Source organism: Antechinus flavipes, chromosome 4 (genome assembly GCF_016432865.1).
Source record: "Antechinus flavipes isolate AdamAnt ecotype Samford, QLD, Australia chromosome 4, AdamAnt_v2, whole genome shotgun sequence".
NCBI lineage: Eukaryota > Metazoa > Chordata > Mammalia > Dasyuromorphia > Dasyuridae > Antechinus > Antechinus flavipes.
In genome coordinates this window covers 472,257,519-472,278,948 of record NC_067401.1, presented here as the reverse complement: position 1 = coordinate 472,278,948, position 21,430 = coordinate 472,257,519, and the positions used below count along the sequence as shown (strand labels likewise).

The 21,430-nt window shown below is 50.7% G+C and overlaps 1 protein-coding gene across 3 annotated transcripts in view; it reads left to right on the top strand.

Annotated features, from left to right (window-relative positions):
• ACOT11 (acyl-CoA thioesterase 11) overlaps positions 1–21,430 on the top strand; it is an 81,137-nt gene that overhangs the window by 39,854 nt on the left and 19,853 nt on the right. For all 3 annotated transcript variants that reach the window (XM_051999618.1, XM_051999619.1, XM_051999621.1), the window contains exons 2-5: positions 4,194–4,395; positions 10,099–10,168; positions 14,418–14,478; positions 15,786–15,884. In XM_051999618.1, the coding sequence (XP_051855578.1) occupies positions 4,194–4,395; positions 10,099–10,168; positions 14,418–14,478; positions 15,786–15,884 (432 nt within the window). The remainder of the gene's footprint in view (positions 1–4,193; positions 4,396–10,098; positions 10,169–14,417; positions 14,479–15,785; positions 15,885–21,430) is intronic.

Sequence of the window (21,430 nt, the reverse complement as noted above, 5' to 3'; positions counted from 1 at the left end):
AGAGAGAGAGAGAGAAGAGAAAGATGGAAAGCAGAGAGAAAGAAGAGAGAGATGAAAACAGAGAGAGAGAGAGAGAGAGAGAGAGATGGAAAACAGAGAGAGAGATGGAAAACAGAGAGAGAGAAAGAAGAGAGAGATGGAAAACAGAGAGAGAGAGAGAGAGAGAGAGGAGAGAGAGAGAGAGAGAGAGAGAGAGAGAGAAGAGAAAGATGGAAAGCAGAGAGAAAGAAGAGAGAGATGGAAAACAGAGAGAGAGAGAGAGAGAAGGAGAGATAGGGGAGAGAGATTTTATCTCATAATGAGGGTTTCTTAACAATTCTGCCCAGGAGTGGACTGGGCTGCAAGAGAGATAGTAACCTTCCCATAACTGGTCTTCATGGGATGGAGGGGATTCTGTCCATGTATGGCTTGTTCTCTGTGCCCTCTGAGATTCTGTCCCGCTTGGGGATTTTAGAATAGACCAAAGTACCTTTGAATGTTTTTTATATACATGTTCAAGTCATCACCACAGACAAACAGACAGATCTCTGTAGATGCACATCCCTGACTGAGCTTCTCTCTTTCTGCTCCCCCCTCCCCATGGCCAGGAGCTGCCTGATTTCTCCCACTCTTTACATCAGTTTTTTTCCTAGTAGAAGGTTTTTCCCTTTGCCAAGGGGTGTGTGTGTGTGTGTGTTTCCAATTTTAACACTGGCTCCCTTGCATGATGCTATGCTTCTCTCTCTCTCTCTCTCTCTCTCTCTCTCTCTCTCTCTCTCTCTCTCTCTCTCTCTCTCTCCCCTACCCCCCTCTTTCTCCTCTCTCTCTGTCTCTGTCTCTCTTTCTCTCTTTGTCTCTTCCTTCTCTCTCTTTCTTTCTCCCTCTCTCTGTTTCTCTCTGTGTTTTCCCCTTCTCCTCTCTCTTCTCTTCCTCTCTTCCCCCTCCTCTCTGTCTCTGTCTGTCTTTCTCTCCTTTCCCCCCTCTTCTCTTTCTCTCTCTCTTTCTTTTTGTCTCTTCCTCCCCTCTCTTCCATTGCCTTTCTTCCTCTCTCCCTGTCTCTCTCTGTCTCTCTCCCTCTCTTCTTTCTCTCTTTCCCTCCCCCTTCTCTCTGTCTTTTCCTCTCTTCCCCTCTCCTCTCTCTCTCTAGCTCTGTCTCTCTCCCTTCTCTCTCTCTCTCTCTCTCTCTCTCTCTCTCTCTCTCTCTCTCTCTCTCTCTCTCTCTCCCCTTTGTCTCTGTCTCTGTCTCTCTATCTCTGTCTCTGTCCCTCTCTCTCTCTCTATTTGTATCTTCCTTCTCTCTTTCTCTCTGTCTCTTTCTTTCTCTCTCTCTCTGTCTCTCTCTCTGTTTCCCCCCTCTCCTCTCTCTCTTCTCTTCCTCTCTCCCCCCTCCTCTCTGTCTCTGTCTCTGTCTTTCTCTCCTTTCCCCCCTCTTCTCTCTCTATCTCTCTTTCTTTTTGTCTCTTCCTCCCCTCTCTTCCATTGCCTCTCTTTCTCTCTCCCTCTCTCCCTGTCTCTCTCCCTCTCCTCTCTCACTCTTTCCCTCCCCCTTCTCTCTCTGTCTTTTCCTCTCTTCCCCTCTTTCCCCCTCCCTCTCCCTTCTCTCTCTCTCTCTCTCTCTCTCTCTCTCTCTCTCTCTCTCTCTCTCTCTCGTTTGCTAACCCGAGGCGCGTGACAGCCCGGGAACGCCTGGCACTTGTCTCCATGGTAACAGGATGGTGGTGGGCTAGCTCACTCACTTGGAATGTGGGCCCCGGGAAGGCTGGCTCCGGGGGGGAGTGGAGGGAGGTGGTTTTCACCAATGGTCCAAGGCAAAGGTGGAGAGAATGAGCAAGAGCTTGAGGACAGTGAGACTTGGTGTGGAGCTGGGGCACTGGGGAGATGGAGAAGCTTAGAATAAAGAGCCCTCTGGGCTTTGGCTCATCTTTCTACCCCTAACCTCTGGCTGGCCTCAGCCTCAGTTTCCTTCTTGGTAAAAGGAAGGGAACAGACCAACAATCTCTCTGGCCTTCCCAGCTCTGAGTGTGTGAGGATCCTTCCCCAGCCAGGCTTGGCTCTGCTTTCCCGGTCTGTCAGGTCACAAGTGGAAGAAGTTCCCAGAGGTCCATGCAGAGCATGCTCATCGCACCTTCGGGGGGCCAGAGCTGGCAGGGGAGGGGTCAGAGCCAGACAGGGCTTGGAAGAAGGTCTGAACCCATGAAGAGGACAGGCCTCATATCCAGTCACTCCAACAAGTTATGATTTAATAAAAAACAAATATAAAGTCTTATGTGGGGATTAAAAACAATGAACTCCATGAGTGGGGTGTGGGGGTGTTGACATTTTTACGAAAAAGATCCCAGTGATCAGTGGGTTCTCTATTCTCTCCTCTCCAGCTGATGGGGATTAGAAATCAGAGCCTTAGAACAGGGGATGCCAGAGCTGGGAGGGAGCTTAGAACAGGGGATGTCAGGGCTGAGAGGGGCCTTAGAACAGGGGATGTCGGGGCTGGGAGGGAGCTTAGAACAGGGGATGTCAGGGCTGAGAGGGGCCTTAGAACAGGGGATGTCGGAGCTGGGAGGGAGCTTAGAACAGGGGATGTCAGGGCTGAGAGGGGCCTTAGAACAGGCAATGTTGGAGCAAGGAGGGACATCTTAGCACACCTAGTCTAGCCTCTTCATTTAACTAGTGAGGAAAATGGCTCTGGAAAAGGATAGTGATTTTCTGAGGTTTTGCTCTAGAAGCCCTCTCTCCTGACCTCCTGTCTCCACTGAGCAGCCGCGTCTAGACTAATCTGACCAGTGCCCTAAATCAAGAAAATGTTCCTTGTGCATGTTTCTATTTGTAAGGATGTCTAGAATGACCTCCAAATCTGCTATCAAAAAATACCCTACAGGATTAGTCAACGCTAAGTAAATTAAACTCTCTGAAGGAAGGAAAGAAACATTTATTAGGCACCTATTGTATCCCAGCTGGCATACCAAACACTTTAACAAATATTATATCATTCAATTCCCGGAACAATCTGAGAGTTCCTAACAATCTATTGTTATTCCCATTTTACAAAGGAGGAAGTCCTGGGAGAAATTAGCTAAGTGACTTAACCAAAAACACATGGCTAGTTCTGAGCCGAGATTTGAAATTAGGTCTTTCTGATTCCAAGGTCCGCAATCTAACCATTGTGCTCCCTAGCTTGCCTGTCACACAAAGGACACGTTACAAATGCTTGTGGGTAGGACTAGACCTTTTATGTGTCATGAGGCCCCTCGGGCTGTGTGGGGAAACCTTTGGAGTCCTTCTCAGAATCATGGCTTTTTCAAAAATTCAGGAATTGAAGGCAATGCTAAATTTCATTTAGTGAAAATAAAGATAATTTTTTTCTCATTCAAGTTTGTGGTCCCCAAGTCTTACACTCTTTAGCGTGTAAGCCCCCTGAGGGCAGGGCTGTCTATATTTATATTTTTTATGCCAAAGAGCCTGGAGCCTCGCTTCGGAAGCCTTCAATGTTTGGTCTCTTCCACTGGAATGGGAGCTCCTTGGAGGAGCTGTTTGGATGGCCTGTAATAAGCACTTATGAACAGCTCATTAATTAATTAATCAATTGAGTTATGGATGGGTCAGAGTTAGTACAGAGAACGGAGGCTGATACTTGGCCATCAGAGGCCCAGAGGCGGCCAGGGTGGGCGGCCAGCTAGCGTGGACACGATGGGAGCTGAGGCCGGGGTGACTCCCATAGCAGGACCGGGAAGAGAAGGGTAGTGCGGTGTACGTGGTGGCGCTCAAGCTTGTGTGCGAGGAGAGGCTGAGGCTGAGTTCCCGGTCGGGAGTCCTGGGTGTGGGCTTCTTGGGCCAGGATGGCATGAGGCAGGAGGTGGGGGTGTAAGTCTGTGACCAGGGAGGCAGTGGGGCAGGGGTAGACCCACTGGCCCCTTCCTTCCTGGGGCGTGGGGTGGTGCTCAATCTAGGGCTGGTGAAACCCGGGTGCTCAGGGCACGAGGGAACTACTGAGGCATGTGGATGCGAATGGGCATTGGCTGTTGATTAATCCCGATATTCCCTTTCTTTGTCTCTCTCTCTCTGTTTCTGCCCCCCACTCCTTCCTCTCTTCATCCCTTGTGATCGTCCTTTTCTTCCTTCCCTCTTTTCCCTTCTATTCCCTTCCATTTGTGCGCTCTCTCCTTCCTCTCTCTTCCCCAATCCTTCTTCCCTCTCTGCTGCCATCTCTTCCTCTGGCCCAGGGCTTCAGCTCCGTATTCTCAGGCCGGGCAAGCCGGAAGCAGGCTGCCCGCGCCCAGGACGCAGTGGGCACCATGGAGACCTACAGGAACCCCACGGAGGTACAGATGAGCCAGCTGGTGCTGCTGTGCCATACCAACCACCGCGGGGAGCTGAGCGTGGGGCAGCTGCTGAAGTGGATCGACATAACCGCCTGTCTCTCAGGTAAGGGCCAGACTGCGGCCGGGGCAGCCCCCGCTGTCGCTCAGGCAACCTCGGCGCCCGCTGCTTTCCCCTCCATGCCGTGGCCGTCTCCCTTCCCACCTCTGAACCTTGGCTTGTGCCGTTCCAGAACCACGCTGTGCGGTCTAAGAGTAGCAGGGATGGGGACGGCTCAGGCGACCTTAAAGTTCAGGCTGCATTTTTCTTAAAACAGTGGAGGTCATCAGAGGTCATCTGGTCCAAGCTGAGTAGAAATCTATGGCCGCCCCGGTCTCTAAATGAGGACCTCCCAGGAGGAGAAGACCCCCCCCCCCATGGCAGCCCCCTCCAACCATTGTGAGGAAGTCCACGGTGACATCTGTGTGACCCCCAGGCTCCTTTTTTTTTGCCTCCTGGGCTGAGCAGAAAGTCCAGTCACTGCTCCCTGGGTAGCTCTTCAGACACTTGAAGAAGGCTGCCTTGCTCCTTCCCGGCCCCGTTGAATGCCCTCTTCCATCACCTCACCCTTGTGGCCTGTCCCGGAGCATCTTACCTTCCTCGGCTTGTCCGTGGCCTTCCCAAAACATGGCGCCCAGAGCCCAACACAATCTGGCCCGAGGTGGAGGTACCGCACAGTCCCAGCACTGTGCCATAGTGTGAACCATTAATGCACCTTAAGATTTACAGAGCATTTTTTTTAAAGAAAAATTGCCTCTTTTAAAAGACCTGGAATTATTATTTATAACAGACCTTTATTATTTCCATTTTACTGATGAGGAAACAGGCAGATGGGGATAAAGTGACTTATCCAGAGTCACACTGCTAGTAAATTTCTAAGGCTGGATTTGAACTCAAGCCTGACGACACTGTGACATCTCACTGCCCATAGGATTAGATCATCTCTAAACTTTTTTCTGACTTCCAGTCTTGTGACCCGAGTCCTGGCCCGTGTCCCTTGGGTAGTAAGTGCTCGAGTTGAGACAGAGGAACACCAATGGTCGTGTGCTCTCTACACACTCTGTCCCCCCAGGCTCCCAGGCTCCAGAAGTAGAAGGCCCTCCTAAAGTCATTTAGTCCATCCACTGGAACCCGTGACACAGAGGGGTTAAGTGTCTGGCAAGGAGCCAGGCAGACATTAAGCAGAAGGGCTGAGATTTGAATCCAGCTCCTATGTCTTTCGGAACATCTTACGTAGTATCTCCTTAGCGCCAAATTCATTCATTTATTCTAAAGGCATCGTGCTGGGGAATAATCATAGGAGCCGGGACCTCCAAGATCCTAGAGTGCAGCTCCCTAACTTTGGAGGGGGAAACTGAGGGATTTAAGATATAAGTAAAGCACGATCCCTGCCTTCAGGGCGCTTTCAACCAATGTAGCAGCCAGACAGAGACCCACATGGATTCCTTCCGGTCATATGAACTATTTGCGTGACTCGGGGGTCATTCAACATTTATTAAGAAGCTGCCATTTTCTAGGATACAAAGATCTGCCCTCACAGATCTTCCAGTCTAATGGGGGAGGTATTTAAAAGGGTGAAAAAAGCAAAGGCATGCTGGGAAATGACCTGAGGCAGTGGGAGTTACAGAAGAGATTTCACTTTGCAGAACGGTGGTCCTGGAGAGCATGAGGTCCAGGGGAGTGACCAGGGGAGAAACGATGAAGGGATTCCCTGAATGTGGGGAATCTAGGACGAGCCCCCATTTGGCTGCCTCCCCCTCACTCCAACCAGAGGGAGCAGAGACAGTCTAAGAAAGGTCACGTCTCTTGTCTAAACTTCAGTCCTTTTTCTATAAAAAGATGCAGTTTGGACTAAATGCTATCTAAGGCTCTGTTCTGGCTCTACATTGTTTTCTCTCTCCTTCCTTGGTTCTTTTCAGGGCCTTCTTTGGAACATTATAAGCAATGTTCGTTTAGGGTCAGGACATCTGAGTCTATTTGAATCCCAACTTTGCTACTTTGTGACCTATGAGCCTCAATTTTCCCATCTGTAAAATGGCATTCTAATCCTCACTCATCTTAAAGTGTTACAAAGATGGACGCCATTTTGTTTTTCACGAGCCTCTTCATTTCAGTTTTGTCTCGTGAGCCCAATTCTGGCTACCCTGGAAGCGTGGGGTTGTCAGAAGCCAGAGCTGCTCGGGGAATCCTGGTTTTCCTACTTACTAATTAGGCAAGAAGATTTGTCCCTGCGGGCCTTGGTTTCCTCATGTGTAAAATGAAGGGGTTGTACGAGGTGACCTCCAACAGCCCTTCCAGCCCTAAATCTGTGGTCCTTTGGATGTGGTTGTTGGTGTCTGAAAACTTGGCTCCCAAATCCAACGACTCGGGACTTTCTAAAGAGAACAAGATTTCCCCAGGGGTCCTTCTGAGAGCAGCCAACCAAATGGTGGTTTATGGAGCAAGGATTCGGTGGGAGGGCTGTGCTTCCTGAAGGTGTGTCTGCCCTTGGCCTTGTTTAAGAAACACACAAATATGGCCCTTCCTCTTCCTCGCCTCATAGTGCGAGGGAACTGAGAACAAAGCCCGCTTCCAGCGGTGACCGCTTGGGATGGAACCAGTTCAATGTAATGAGCATCCAGAAGGCGCCTACTGTGTGCCAGGCTCCTACTGTGAGAGCATCAGGAGATTAGGGTGAAAGAGACGTTGGCCCCTAACCAGTGAGGGCAAGAAAAGAAGGATGGCTTTTGGCCCAATCAGACTTGCTGGTTAATAAGCCACCCATTGTCCCTTGGGCCTGGTCTGGTAGGTGGGGCTGGAGAGAAGTACCAACAAGTCCCGTTCCCAAGCAGCTCCCAGCCTGAGTCTTGCCTGCCTGCCTGAGCCTTCAGGAGCTGGAGACTGCAAAGTCCCTGCGGGGAACACTCAACCAAGTGACTGAGTGGGTGGTTTTTCCTTGGGGGGCGGGGTAACTCCCAGACCTGGGGGGAGGATCATGGGACGTGAGCCAGAGAGATTTCTAGAGCCTAGGATGTAGCACCCTGCAAGCCGAATGTTAGAGCAGCAAGGGACAGCTTAGAGAGCAGGACATGGGAAAAGGAATAAAATGGGAGAAGCCAGAGGCTAGCATTTGAGCAGGAAGACGTCGCAGAGTATGGAATTATTAGAAGACAAAACATAGAACGCCTTCAAAATAGATTTTTCTTGGTGTCTTTTGTTTTCACCATTGCCTAGATTTCCCCTTGTATCCCTCCTCCTCTCCTCTCCTCTCCCAGAGCCACCTCTTGTCACAAAGACATTTTTAAAAGAGAAAAAGAACAGAAGGAACAAGAGGGACAGACAGTGTTCCCATAGGAAAAGATCTAGGATAATAGAATATTAAAACCTAGAACATAAATGGTTCAAACTGGAAGGATCTTTGAACATGTGATGTTAGAACAGAGAATGTTGGAGTGGGGAGGAGTCTTGGAAAATAAAACACTATTCACAAAACAAAGAACAGAATAAAATATTGAACAAGAACACTGAACCTAGAACATTAGAGCAGGGAGAGATCTCAGAAGGTGGAATGTTAAAAACTAGAACATAAATGGTTTAAACTGGAAGAGATCTTTGAGCATGTGATGTTAGAACAAAAGCACTGTTCACAGAACTTAGAACAAAATATTGAACAAGAGCATTGAACCTAGAACATTAGAGCAGGGAGAGATCTCAGAGGGTGGAATGTTAGAAACTAGAACATAAATGGTCAGAATTTTTAGGGAGCTTTGTACATATGCGATTAGAATCTAGAACAATAGACTAGAGAGAAATCTCAGAAGGCAGAATGTTACAACTTAGAACACACATAGTTAAAACTGGTAGGGACCTCTCTTAGAAAATCTAGATCATTAGAACAGGAAGAGATATCAGAAGGTGAGGAAGCTAAGAATCTAGAATGTTAGAACCCAGAAGATTGGCTCAGGACCAACACTCACCAATAACACTGTATTATGTGGTGTGGTTCAGTCATTGAGTCCTGTGTGACTTTTCATGACCTCATAAATTACATTCGTGGGGTTTTCTTGGCAAAGATGCTGAAGGGAGGGGTTTGCAGTCTCTTGTTCCAGCGCGCCCCCATTTTACAGATGACAAACTCAGGCCGATGGGGTTAAGTGACATGTCCAGGGTCACACAGCTAGCAAGGCTTGAGACTGAATTGGCACCTAGATTTTCCTGACTCCAGGCCCAGCTCTCTGTGCTCTGTGGATCCCCGGGATGCGAGAATCATGTCGGTAAAAGCTGAAGCTAAAATACAGAGGATTACTCAGGAAACATTATGCTAGAGGAGAGTTGTCTCAATATTTTTAAAAAGCAGGTTACAGTCCCTGGGTTAAGAGTCCCTGAGCTAACAGGCTCTGGGATTAAGCTGCCATCCTGGCCCTGCCGTTCCTGACTGGGGCAGATTTGGGCCCAAGAGTGGTACATTGGACAGCGCCGGCGGCCTGGGTTTGAGTCCTGCCCCGTGGGCTCTTTGCGAGTGGGCTTGCTTTATTCTTTGTCTATCCTCTCAGAGCCTGGCACGGTGCCTGGGTCAGAGGAGCTGCTTAATAAAGGCTTGTTGAGTGATGATGCAGTGGAAAGAATATTGTGTGTAGAGTCTAGACCACCTGGGTCCACTTGCTGCCTGGTCCTCAGTTTCCAAATCTGTAAAATGGGAAGGGTGGAGTAGATGGGTTCCGGGGGCCCTTACGGCTCTGAGAAAGAGGCTTGTGCATTCGGTGGCTGCGTGACCTTGGGCAAGGGTGACGGCTCTCTCCGGGCTGAGCCCGCGATGTGCCCGGGTGCATGTTCCTGGCGGGGACCCAGAGCGGGGATGGTCGGGACAAGCTCTGCCAGCGGCTCTCTCTCCTCTTCCTTCCCGCCCACGAGCCGGGGCCTTGAGCCAGGGGAGCTGCCTCCTAGGTGGCGGGGGGAGTGGGAGACACGGGGGAGTGAAGGAGCACAGACCTCCAGGGTGGAGTCACGGAGCCTGCCTTCCCCGACACGCCACAGGGAGCCGATGTATTAAATTCATTTTTTTAATTTATAAAGTCTCCCCAGTGGTTTCTTTTAGGGGAAAGATAATCAATGCAGCTTAGGGTGCACACACAATAGCATTAAGGAGCTAATTACATTTTGCAATTAGATGTTGCTACCCTGCTTTTTTAAGTCTTGGTTGGCTCCCAAAAATCATGGTGTTTGTGTTTTTGTTTAGCTTTTTAAAGGAGAAAGCCCCGGTCGGGTCCCGGTGGCCATCGGGGGGACGAGGGGCTGCCTTGGAACCGGAGGAAGAACTAGGGATGATGGGAGCGGGGGCGAGGGGCAAATTTAGGCTGGAAGTCAGGACAAATATCCTCAGCGAGGGGAAGGAGCTGCCTTGGGGGAGGGTGGGCTTCCCTCCCAGGAAGTCTTTGGACAGAGAGACTGAGGGCAGCAGAGTGAGGGTGACATTGAGAGTCCAAGGGCGGTGACCAGGATGATGAAGAGCATGCAGACCGAGGAGGCAGCGGCGGTTCCCTGGACAGCCCGGACTGGGTCAGGACCCCGGGCGGACGCCTCTGAGAGGCAATTTTAGGCTTCGCATGCTAGGTGCGGGCCCAAATCGGGAGCCATGAGGTCTGTCCCCGCGGCTGGCCGGCCGCCTCTGGGGTTCGGGGTCAGGGGGATCTTGGTGAGCTCAGGGCCCTGCTCAGCCCCAGGTGCCTCTGATTCTGGGGGGCAGAGGGTGACTTTGGGGGCGCTCGCCCCTTCCTCTTTCCTTGTGTTTAGCTGAGAGACACGCAGGCTGCCCGTGCGTAACGGCCTCGGTGGACGACATCTATTTTGAGCACACCATTAGGTGAGTGACCGCCTCGTCCGCTCTCGGCTCTCCCCTTCCCCTTTGGGGCCGAGCCCCTCCCCAGCCCAACCTAGCACTGATCTCTGTGTCCCCAGCACTTCCCGACCCCCAAACCGTGCCCTCTGAAGCTTGCTGGGAGCTGAGGGCACTTAGCCCTGAAGAGGAGAAGGCTTGGGGTGGAGACAGCCCGGGCCGGAGCTTAAGTGGCCAAAGGCTGCTCTGGAGGAGGAGGGGGATTGTTCTTCTTTGTCTCAGAGCTAGGCCGGGCAGCCTTGTAGGGAGGCAGCTGAGAAGGGGGAAAGGACCCTGATTCCGAAGCCACTCAGATCCACTCCGAGCACCTGTTTCTTCTGCCACTGGAGCCTCAGTTTCCTCATCTGTAGAGTGGGAAGGTTGAACAAGATGGCTTGTGGGGGCCCTTTCAGACTAGGAGGACTGTGCAGCGAGGGGGTGGCCAATTGTGCAGGGGGGTGAGCTTCCCGTCATCCCTGGGGGGAGGCCCGATGGCCACTTGTCCGGCACACAGTAGGGGTCAGACTGGACGCGGGAGACTTCCTGACTATGGCACCGGCCAGTGACCCCAAGGGAAGGCTTAGGCAGGACAGAATAATTGCCTTGGAGGGCTGTAGAAGGGGGATTGCCTGTATTCTGCCTGGACTCCGGAAGGCAGAGCCAGGTATCGTGGATGGAAGGATGGAAGGCAGAGTGACTGCCCCTCAGTCACATTGGTCACAAAGGCGGGGGCGGCCTCCCTGGCTAGGGATGGGCACACGGATGGATGGCGCATTGCTTAAGCTCCTTCTGTGTGCTAAGGGTTGAGCTCCTTTACAAGCAAGCAGCAAGCCGGCCCTCGGGGAGCTAAGGAGGCTCCGGAGGGCTCAGGCGGTCAGCAGCCTAGGCTGTCATGGAGGACTGGGGCACGTGTGGGCAGGGCCTGGGCTCCCGCTCCCGGGAGGGTCCCGCTGGCACCGAGAGGCCCTCCCGAAGCAGGATGCGCCTGCTTGGGTACCGGGGGTGTGGGCTGGATGTTGCGGCAGCACATCGAAGGCCGCTGTTGTGCTAGTGCGCGGAGGGAGGGCCTGGCTCTCCCGAGGAGTCTCCCTGCCAAGGGGGACTTGTTCCCTCTTGTCTCCATTGGATGGCACCTCTGCAGGATGCTGGCGGGCGCCCACGCCTCGCTGTGCCGAGTGCTTCTGACGCATCCGGGCAAGGAGTCTGCTGGCCCCGTGCCCAGGGCTGGGAGAGAGGGAGGGAGGGAGGGGGAGAGAGGGAGGAGGGAAGGAGAGGGAGGGGGAAGGAGGAGGAAGAGACAGACAGAGGAGAGAGGGAGGGAGGGAGGGATTCTCTACATGTGACTGCGTGAGAGATGGAGGAAAACAGAGATAAGAAGAGAGACAGAGACACACAGAGAGAGACAGAGGAGAGAGAGGGGAAGGAGAGAGAAGAGGCAGGGAGGGAGGGATTCTCTGTGATGTGTGTGTCTGTGTGATTGTGTGTGAGAGAGAGGAAAATAGAGATTAAAAAGAGGGAGGGGGAGGTAGAGATAGAGAGAGACAGAGATGGGGGGAAGGAGAGACAGAGAGAGAGAGAGAGAGAGAGAGAGAGAGAGAGAGAGAGAGAGGGAGGGGAGCGGATCTCTGTGTGTGACTGTGAGAGAGAGGAAGACAGACAGAGAGAGATGAAGATTAAAAAAAAAGAGGGGAGAGACAGAGACAGAGAGACCGAGACCGAGCCAGTGCTCGTGGCTTGTGACGCCGGCCTATCCAGAACCAGAGTGGCCGCTCCTCTCAGCCCGGGCACCGGGGAGGCCCTGAAAGGAGTGGGGGGCCATGGTTGGATGAGTCGGCAAGGTCAGCAGGAGGGCAGAGCATTCCCAGGCATCGAGGCTGGCCCGGGCCCAGGGAGAGGCGCGAGGAGTGGGCCTGGGCCATAACCGTCGGCCCGTGCAGGGGAGGAAGCGGAGGCCCAGGTCTTGACCAGGGAGAAAAGCAACTTAGGGATGGGGAGTCGAGGCTGGGGAGACTGGGGGGGTCAGAACCTGGAGAGTCAGAGCTGAGAAGGGGCGACCCGGGGGAGCATCCAGACCAGGGCTCCCTTCACAGAAAAGGGCGCGGGCAGACGACTACAGAGCGAGATCCCCGGGCCTCCACTTTCCCTGCCTTGTCCAGGAGAACTCTCTTTTCCAGGCGGACCTTCCCTTAGAACTCCACAGGCGCTCAGACCGGACTGGGCCCTGGCCCTCCCTAGCCAGGAAGGCCACATCTACAGTGCACCTTTTTGCCTGCACACCCCCACACACTCCTCTCTCTCTCTCTCTCTCTCTCTCTCTCTCTCTCTCTCTCTCTCTCTCTCTTTCTCTGTCTCTCTCTCTCTCTCTCTCTTTGTCACGCTGTCTCTGTTTCTCTCTGTCTCTCTGTTTCTGTCTCTCTGTCTCTCCCTCTGTCTCTGTTTCTCTCTCTCTCTCTCTCTCTCTTTCTCTGTCTCTCTCTCTCTCTCTGTCTCTGTCTCTCTGTCTCTCTCTCTCTCTGTCTCTGTCTCTCTGTCTCTTCTCTCTCTCTCTCTCTCTCTCTCTCTCTTTGTCACGCTGTCTCTGTCTCTGTCTCTCTGTCTCTCTCTCTCTCTGTCTCTGTGTCTCTCTCTTTCTCTGTCTCTCTCTGTGTGTGTGTGTCTCTTTCTCTCTCTGTCTCTGTCTCTGTCTCTCTCCCTCTGTCTCTGTGTCTCTCTGTCTCTGTCTCTCTGTCTCTGTCTCTTTCTGTCTCTGTCTCTGTCTCTGTCTCTTTCTCTCTCTCTCTCAGCTATTGCTGCCATTGGGATGGGAGAAAGCAGAAGATTCCTAACTGTTCCTCAAGGGCATTGGGTGGAGAATTGTGGGAAATTCTGGCTGGAAAGCCAGGAGAAGAGGAAGGGGAATTCCATGCCTTGGGCAGAGACAAACAGACTTCTGGGAGAAGACCCTGTCTCGGGCCACTCTGGGGAAGGGAGGGGGAAGGTATTCAGCAAACTCCAAAGGCTCCCAGGCACCTCCAGGATCCGGTACAAAATGTTCTGCCCGGCATCCAAAGGCCTTCAGGCTGGCCCCCTCCGCCTTTCCGGTCTCCTTCAGCCTTGCCCCCTGCAGTGACGCCAGCCTGGGGGCTGTCCCCCACACCCCCCCAAACCCCATCTCCAGGTTCAGGCATTTTCTCCGGCAGCGCCCCGAGCCTGGAGCTCTCGCCCTCCTCATCTCTGCCGACCGCCCTCCCTGCCTCCTTTAAGTCCCAGCTAAAAGCCCAGGAGGCCCAAACCCCTCAGCTCTAGGGCCCGCCCTCTGCTAATGGCTCCCATCCATCCTGCCCACAGCCTCTTTGTACATATTCATTCACGCGTTTTCTAGACATTAGATTGTGAACGTTTGTTTTTGACGCCCTTCGTGTCCCCAGTGCCCGGTACCACGTGGGCCTCCGATCCAGGTGTCCGAGGGAGCGGGCTGGCAAGGCATCTTGGGAAGTGCATACTAGGGGCCCATTGCTTTTCTCGAACATTTCACCATCAGTTAAATTCCCCAGGGAAGGAATTGGCGTTCTTTTCCAAGAGCTTCCTTTGCCCCTAAAAGACAGGCCTAGGAAGGTTCAGTAACTTGCCACCCCCCCCCCCAGGGTAGCCGAGCAGAGCTTCGCCATTGCCCACACTGTCCCTCCAACGATGTCACAGGCTTCAGCTCTCCAAGAGGCTCCCAGCTCTCCCAGGCCTGAGTGCCCACCAGACACGGGGGCTGCCTCTCCCCCAGGAGGCCCGAGTGCAGCCAGCCGAAGGGTCCCCGACTGCCCTTACTGGTGACACAGGGCTCCAGGCCCGCAGAGGGAGCAGCTCCCCCAGACACCAGTGGGAAGGGGCTTCTGGGATAGTTTGACTCCGAATCAAGGGCTCTTCCAAATATTACACAAGGGCTCTGTGATGTAGTGCCGGGAGGGCCTGAGAACATTACATGGTCTTCTTAGGACGGTCTTTGAGCCCTGGGGAGAGCTGTCCCGGGGGGCCGTCTCCTCGGGGCCGCAGGTCTCCTTTCCTCTCTCCCCGGATAACTTGGCGTCGTAGGCCTGAGAGCTGAAACGCACTTGGAGATCGCCCTCCTGACTCCCTCATTGCACAGCTCGGGACACTGCTGACAGCCAGGAGGGAAGCGACCCAGCCAGGATTTGAATCCAGGTCCTCTTGGGCCTGACTGCGTCCAGTTTGACTGTTAATGTCACACTTCTTGTTCTTTTCCCAGAACTGGACAGGTGGTTTACATAAAAGCCAAGGTGAACCGGGCCTTCAACTCCAGCATGGAGGTTCGTATGGGGGTCAAGGGGAAGCCTGGGGGGGCTGCAGCTGGGGTGAGGGGCGAGGTGTGTTTGGAGACTGGGAAGCAGGACGGAGTGCGTGTGGGGCAGTTAGAGGAGGAGGAGAGGTGTGTAGGGTGGGGGGATGAGAGAGCTTGGGCCCCCGAGGCGCCATCTGGGAGCTGGGTGGTTGGCTCACTGCCCGAGCCCAGCACCCCAAGTCCCCCCCACTAGGGTGCCTCCTTCCTGCTGGCCACTCTTGGCTGTTGACTTCCACGCTCAGGTTTTCCTGCCCAACATCAATGACAGCTCCCATCTCTCCTGTTCTGAGCTTCACAAACCCCGACATTTATAACTGCCCCCTGAGGAGAGTCATCTAAGGCCTCTCTCCTACTTTGCTGCCGAGGCCCAGAGAATGGAAATGAGTTACCCAAGATCATCGAGTTAGGAACCAGAATCCAGACCCCGCGTCCCGGTTCTTTGCCCTCGGGAGGTCTGAGTATTTTGGCAGTGTGGCGCAGTAAGCAGGATGCTGGGCCGGGAGCCGGGAGTCCTGGGTTACAGTCCTCTCTGGGACTTCGGACAAACCCTGAGCGCCCACTTCCAGCACATCCTGGGCCCGGCCCCGATGGGCTTTGGGCAGCAGCCTCCCAGCGGGTGCTCCCACTCACGTCCAGGAGCTTGGCCAGCAGGGGGGAGACCAAGACATATTTTACAGTTACAGCAACTATTAAAGTCCACTTTCCAAGGCCAAGAAGGTTTGTGATCTTTGTTATTCTAAGGAAACCAGAAATGGAGGCTCCTTGCAATATTAAAGAAGATTAATGTTTCCCCTGGCCCTGGACAACGCTCTAGGACTACAAGCGCTAGAGGCAGGTGGTGATCTGATTGGTAGAGGGACTTTCCCCACTGGGAATTTCTTGTAAATCACAAATCTTCCAGAACTTCGTCAGGCTTCTGAATCCTGCCGTGACCCCGTGGAATCTTTCTCTCCACGAGGTGGGGCCAACTTCCCACGGCAAGGAGGGCCATTTCCCATGAGCCCGGCTCTCTCCGCCCCCTTCCGGGATACCGGGGAGGCCCGTGGCCTTCTGGACTCGTCCCATGTGCTCCCTTTGGCCTGCTCCTTGCGGCCATGTTTTTCCATGGGACCCCAAGGCACATTCAGAATCTAGATTAGGCTTCTTCCCAGTCAGGCCTGGACACGTGTGAGTACCAGGAAGGACCAGGGCTTTGGGAACTCTTAGGGAGGCCGATGGGAGCCCAAAGCCCCTCCTGCTGAGCTCCCTCCAACCCCGAGGCCTTTACGTTTCCAGGTGGGTATCCAGGTCACCTCGGAGGACCCCTGCACCGAGAAGCAGTGGAGCGTGTGCAAAGCTCTGGCCACGTTTGTGGCCCAGAGAGAGTCTTCCAAGGTAGGGAGAGGACCGCCTTCACCTTTCAGCTCCCCTGGGCCAGGGTTCCCCTGTAACTGCAGAGCATGTGGTCGAGGGGTCCGGACCCTCAGGAGCCTTTCAGCTCCCCTGGGGCAGGGGAGGCAGCCGAGAGGGTTTGTCCCAACAGAGTCCAGCCAATGCCCCTGAAATGATGGAGGGCCAAGCGAGGCGGGAATCTCTAGAGAGTGTTTGGGGATCATAGGGTCCTAGATGCAGGACCGGGGTCACAGACGAGGAGGATCCAGGAAGAATTCTACAAAGTAACAGCACCTAAAAATGTCAGAGGTGGGATTCAAACCCAGATCTTGTGCAGCCAGAAACTGGAACACTCTCCACCTTCCTTCCATTCCTACTGTATGAAGAGTGGAGGAAGAAGCTGCAAAGGAGAGCACTGGAGTGAGGAAGGAGGGCAGGGGAAGGAGAGGGCTGACAGCCTTCTTCTATTATCTGAAGTGCTAATAAGGGAAACGGGATTGGATTTATTCTCTGTGGTCCCAGAGAGCAGAAACCAGAAGAGAGTTGACGTCAGGAAGAAATTCTTCACAGTTGCATTGTCCCAGGATGGGACGGGCCAACTCGGCGGCACACTCCCCTATCCCTGGCGGTCCCTCGAGCAGAGGCCGGCCAATGCGTTGTCTGATTAGTTGGGATAGTTTGTTGATCCGGGAGACCCTGGAAGGCCCCTCCCCTCTATCAATCTTTATTTTTTATTCAGTCATTTCCAAGCACTGTCCTCGGTGCTGAGGATACAGATAAAATCAATGAAAGTCTCCCTCCTCCCAAAGGAGGCTGTTTCTCATTTTACAGAAAACAGAGACTGGGAACTGATTTTCCCCGTGTGTCACAGTGGCTAAATCCTCTCACGGGTCTGGAGGCAGCTGGTAAAGCCCCGATAAAGCACCGGGCTTGGAGTCAGGGAGACCAGAGTTCTAATCCTGTCTTAGACACTTACTACCAGGAAAGCCATTTAGGCTCGGTCGGCCTCAGTTGCCTCATCTGTAGAGTGAGGATAATAATAGTGCCCACAACTCTGGTTGTTGTGAGGATAAAATGAGATCGTTTGTAAAGTGCTTTGCAGACCTTAGTGCCATTATTTGAATCCTGCAGTCCCCGATCTGGTTGTATGTCTTATTGTTCCTTAGAGAGCGAGGGACCAGGCAGGGGAGGAGTTGGTCAGCAATCATGGAAGGCCACCTGGAGGAGATGATTCTTTTTAAAATTTTATTTCCAAAGACAACCCTTGAGTGGGGAGTTGAGGGAAGACATTTTCGACACGAGCTTTAGTGGAAGAGGGCATGGCGCGGGAGCAAAGGTTCTTCATTCAGGCACGGCCAGGAGCCTGGGCTGGCTGGGGCAAGCAGCTGAATGGTAGGAAATAAGCTAGCATAGGTAAGGAACATAATTGCCCAGATAATTAAACTATAATCTCTGGCTCGGTTAATCATTCCTGGGGGAAGCATCTGGTTTGAACCACAATGCCATAACCTATACTATTATTATAATCACTACCATCAACTTACTGATGTTAATAATAATAGCTGGCATTTGTACAGAGCTTTAAGGTTTGCAAAATGCTTCACTTACATTATCTCGTTCGATCTTTTGCAACCTGCCTGGGAGGCGGGTGATATCGTCTCCATTTTACAGAGGGGGAAACTGAGGCACAGGGAACTTAAGCAGCTTGCCCAGAATTCAAACTCGGGGGTTTCTGATTCCTAACCCGGCACTCCACTGGGACGCTTAGCATCCTCCAAATAAAAAGTTCAGCCTAGAGATCACTCGTACACCAAGTTTCCTGGCCTATCGATGCCGTACCAAGGATGTTGGACTCGATGGAATAAAAACTTGGGCACTGGTTTAGGCTCCTGATAGAAAAGGGAACTCAATGAAGCCACTGATGGACAGGAAGCTCCGGGCACTCGAAGTCAGAGAGATCTGAATTCCAGTTCTTCCTAGCTGTGTCACCCTGGGCCAGTCACTTCAGTTTCCTTTTATAAAATCAGGACCACAAAAGCATCACCTCACGGAGTCTTTGTGAGAGTCAAATAAAACACGTGTTAAGTATCTCACGACTATATAAATATGAGCTATTACTATAAAGTGATAGAACAAAAATCAAGCCTGATATTTTCTTCTGAAGCTGAAATGCTTCCTAAAGTATCACCTTGTACCCAATTTCCGGATGTAAGAATTTAGGGTCTTCCTCATCTGTAAAAGGGGCCTGGACTAGATAATCTCTGAAGTCCTTTTAAACGCGGATATTCTGTAATTCTGGGAGATGGTGGAAGGGACATTAGATTTGGAATAAGAAGGCCTAGGTTCAAATTGTGGATTACTTCCCCCAAATGAACTTGTATTTATTTTCCATTTAATTCTCATTTTATTTTTCTCAATTATATGTAAACAAAAATTTAAACATTCTTTTTTATTATTGTAGCTTTTTATTTACAAAACCTATGCATGGGTAATTTTTCTTTCTTTTTTTAAAAATTTTTATTTAATAATTACTTTATATTGACAGACATGGGTAATTTTTCAACATTAACCCTTGCAAAAACTTCTGTTCCAAATTTTCCCCTCCTTCCCCCGCCCCCTCCCCTAGCTGGCAGGTAGTCCCATACAGAAACATTCTTTTTTAAAAATGAAGTTCTATTTTCCCTCCCTTCTCCTTGAGAAGGCCAGCAATTTGCTATCAATTATACATGTGTAGGCCTCGCATTTATTTTACATATATTCAATATAGATTTATCTAAGTACATATTGTCTTCCCTATATAATATTAGCTCCTGGAGGGTCTTTTGATCTTTGGAGTTCTCCAAACACTTAGAGTCCTGCCAGGAACGTAGCAGGTACTTTACCAACACTTGTTGATGCAGCAGAGCCCCCGGCAGACTGAAACAGACCAGAGGGATGCTCTTACTTGCTCATCTTTCTTTAAGGAAGAATGCTATAGGCTAATAACCTTCTTCTTGATTCTGGCTCCACTTTTGAAGAACTCTCTTCTTCCTCTCCCTAATCCCCCCTTCTTCCCTCTCTGTCTCTTTCTCTCCCCCTGCTTTCCTTTCTCCCTCCCCCCTGTCTTTTTCTCTCTCTTCCCTTTCTCTCTTATTTTTTTCTCTCTTCTTTCTCCTCTCTCTCTCTCTCTTCCCACTCTCCTCTCTCATTTCTCATTTCTCTGTCGGTCTGTCTCTGTCTCCCTCTCCTGTCTGTCTGTTTCCTTCCCCCTCCCTTCTCTCTTTGTCTCTCTCTCTCTGTACTTCTCTCTCTCTCTCTCTCTCTCTCTCTCTCTCTCTCTCTCTGTGTGTGTGTCTCTTCCCCACCCTGGTTCTCCTTCTACCTCTCTGACAGCTCCTTCTCAGTCTCCTTTGCTGGATCCTCTTCCAGGTCAGACTAATACTGGGGATCCCAAAGTTCTGTCCCGCACCACTTTCTCTTCTCCTGCTTCGCTTGGTGATCTCATCAGTTCCCATGGTTTCACTGATCTCTTTGCAGACAATTTTTAGATCCCCTTGTCAAGTCCTGACTGATCATTTTTGCTTGTTGTCCCCTGTGCCCAGAGCTATCTGTCTCTTCATCTCTGTCCCTTGGTCTCCCTGCTTCTTTCAAGTCCCAGGCAAGTCTCCTGATCCAGATTTCGCTCCTAATGCCAGTACCTTCTCCTGTTTATTATCCCACCTATGGCTTCTTGGTAAAGAGTTGTTTCTAATGTTGTCTCTCCCATTACGCTTTGAGAGCAGAGAGTAGTTTTTGCCTTTCTTTGTATCCCAACTGCCTGGTACACAGTAGGTACTTAATAATTGCTAGTCGACTGACTGCCAGTTGAGCATTTTTGTTATTAGATATTGTAGCTAATGAAACTAAGTCTGTAAGAAAATCCCTTCCTTTCCCCCCACTCTACTACTTTTTATCTTTACACACTCCACACACCCTTGCCCTGTGCCTGAAACTCTGAGCTGCATCATCGACTTGGGGGAATGGCCACCTCAGCTATTTAAAGACCTCTAGGATAGGGCCGGTCTTCAGCCAGCAAGCCCCTAATTCTCTTTCCAATTCGATCAGAGAAGCTTTGCTATACTTTGTAAGGGCTGTCTGGGGTTACAACAGCTTTGTAATTCTTTAACCCCTCAGACATATTACTACTTTATTACCTCTGTGATAAGTTCTTTGTTTCTGTGACTGCATCACTCAACACCAGTGAACTAATGGGTCAAAGACTAATTGCCCCCTTCTCCTTAGGTATCTCTCTACATGCTCTCTCCTCTCTGAGAATGGAAGCTCTCTGAGGATAGAACATGTTTTTTTTTTCTTTTTGGGTAACCCCAGTATCTAGCACAGTGCTTGATATATAGAGTGTGGATCAGTTGTTCTCAATCATGCCCAACTCTTCATGACCCCATTTGAGGTTTTCTTGATAGATACTAAAGTGATTTGCCAATTTCTCCTTCAGTTCATTTTACAGATGAGGAAATTGAGGCAAACAGAGTTAAGTGACTTGCCCAGGGTCACATCTGAGCCCAGATTTGAATTCTGGAAGACAAGTCTTCCTGGTTCCCAGCCCAGTGCTAACCACTTTACTACCATTCTTGTAGATGCTCAACAAATATTTATTGGTTGATGTCAGTTGAACCCCTGGTAAACTGATTGAGACAAGGGGAAGGGTCTAGGTCTTACTTTAGAGAAGAATCAATATTACAGTCTACAATATATCCTATATTAAAATGTTATAGGCTATAATATACTATATCAGATATTATAATGTTACAATCCATAATATATCAGAATTATGTTTAAATCAGAAAAATATTTAAATTAAAATTATAATATCAGATATTTTAATACTATAGTCTATAATATATGCAACATTATAATGTCTGATATAACATCTATAATGTATCAGATATTATAATGTTATAGTCTACATATCAAATATTATAATATCCTGGTCTATATTATGTTATATACAAAATAATATAATATATGGCTATATTATCTATATACATGTGGTAGTGCCAGTGACCCAAGAGTAGGAAGATGCCTTAGCATCCACAACCTGAGCAGCAAAGTCCTGTTAACACTTATTATGTGTCTAGTACGTGCAGGGACCTTTTGGAACCAGAGGATTTAAAGCTAAAATCGATCAATCAACAAACATTCATCAAGTACCTACTGAGTGCTAGCCAGGCTTTGGGATTACAAAAAGAAAAATGCCCTCTGGGAACTACCATTCCATGAGGGTGGGTCACGTATTTGCATATGTAAATACAGAAATCGCTATGGGGCTCAGGGGCTCACTTGCCTTCTCCCACTAAGGGTCCCCTAGGTTCAGACCTGAGGAAGCTTGACGTCTAAAAAAGAGGGGCCAGTTTCTTTCTTGTACTCTTTGGTTCTTTATGTTTCCTCCTCAGAGTCTTATGGAAAATCACCAAAAGCTTAGATTTGACTCATTTCTAGGTCAATGTCCATTGGGACAGTTATTTATTTCCTTCACTAAGAAAGAAATGCTTAGAACACTAAAAACTAATATG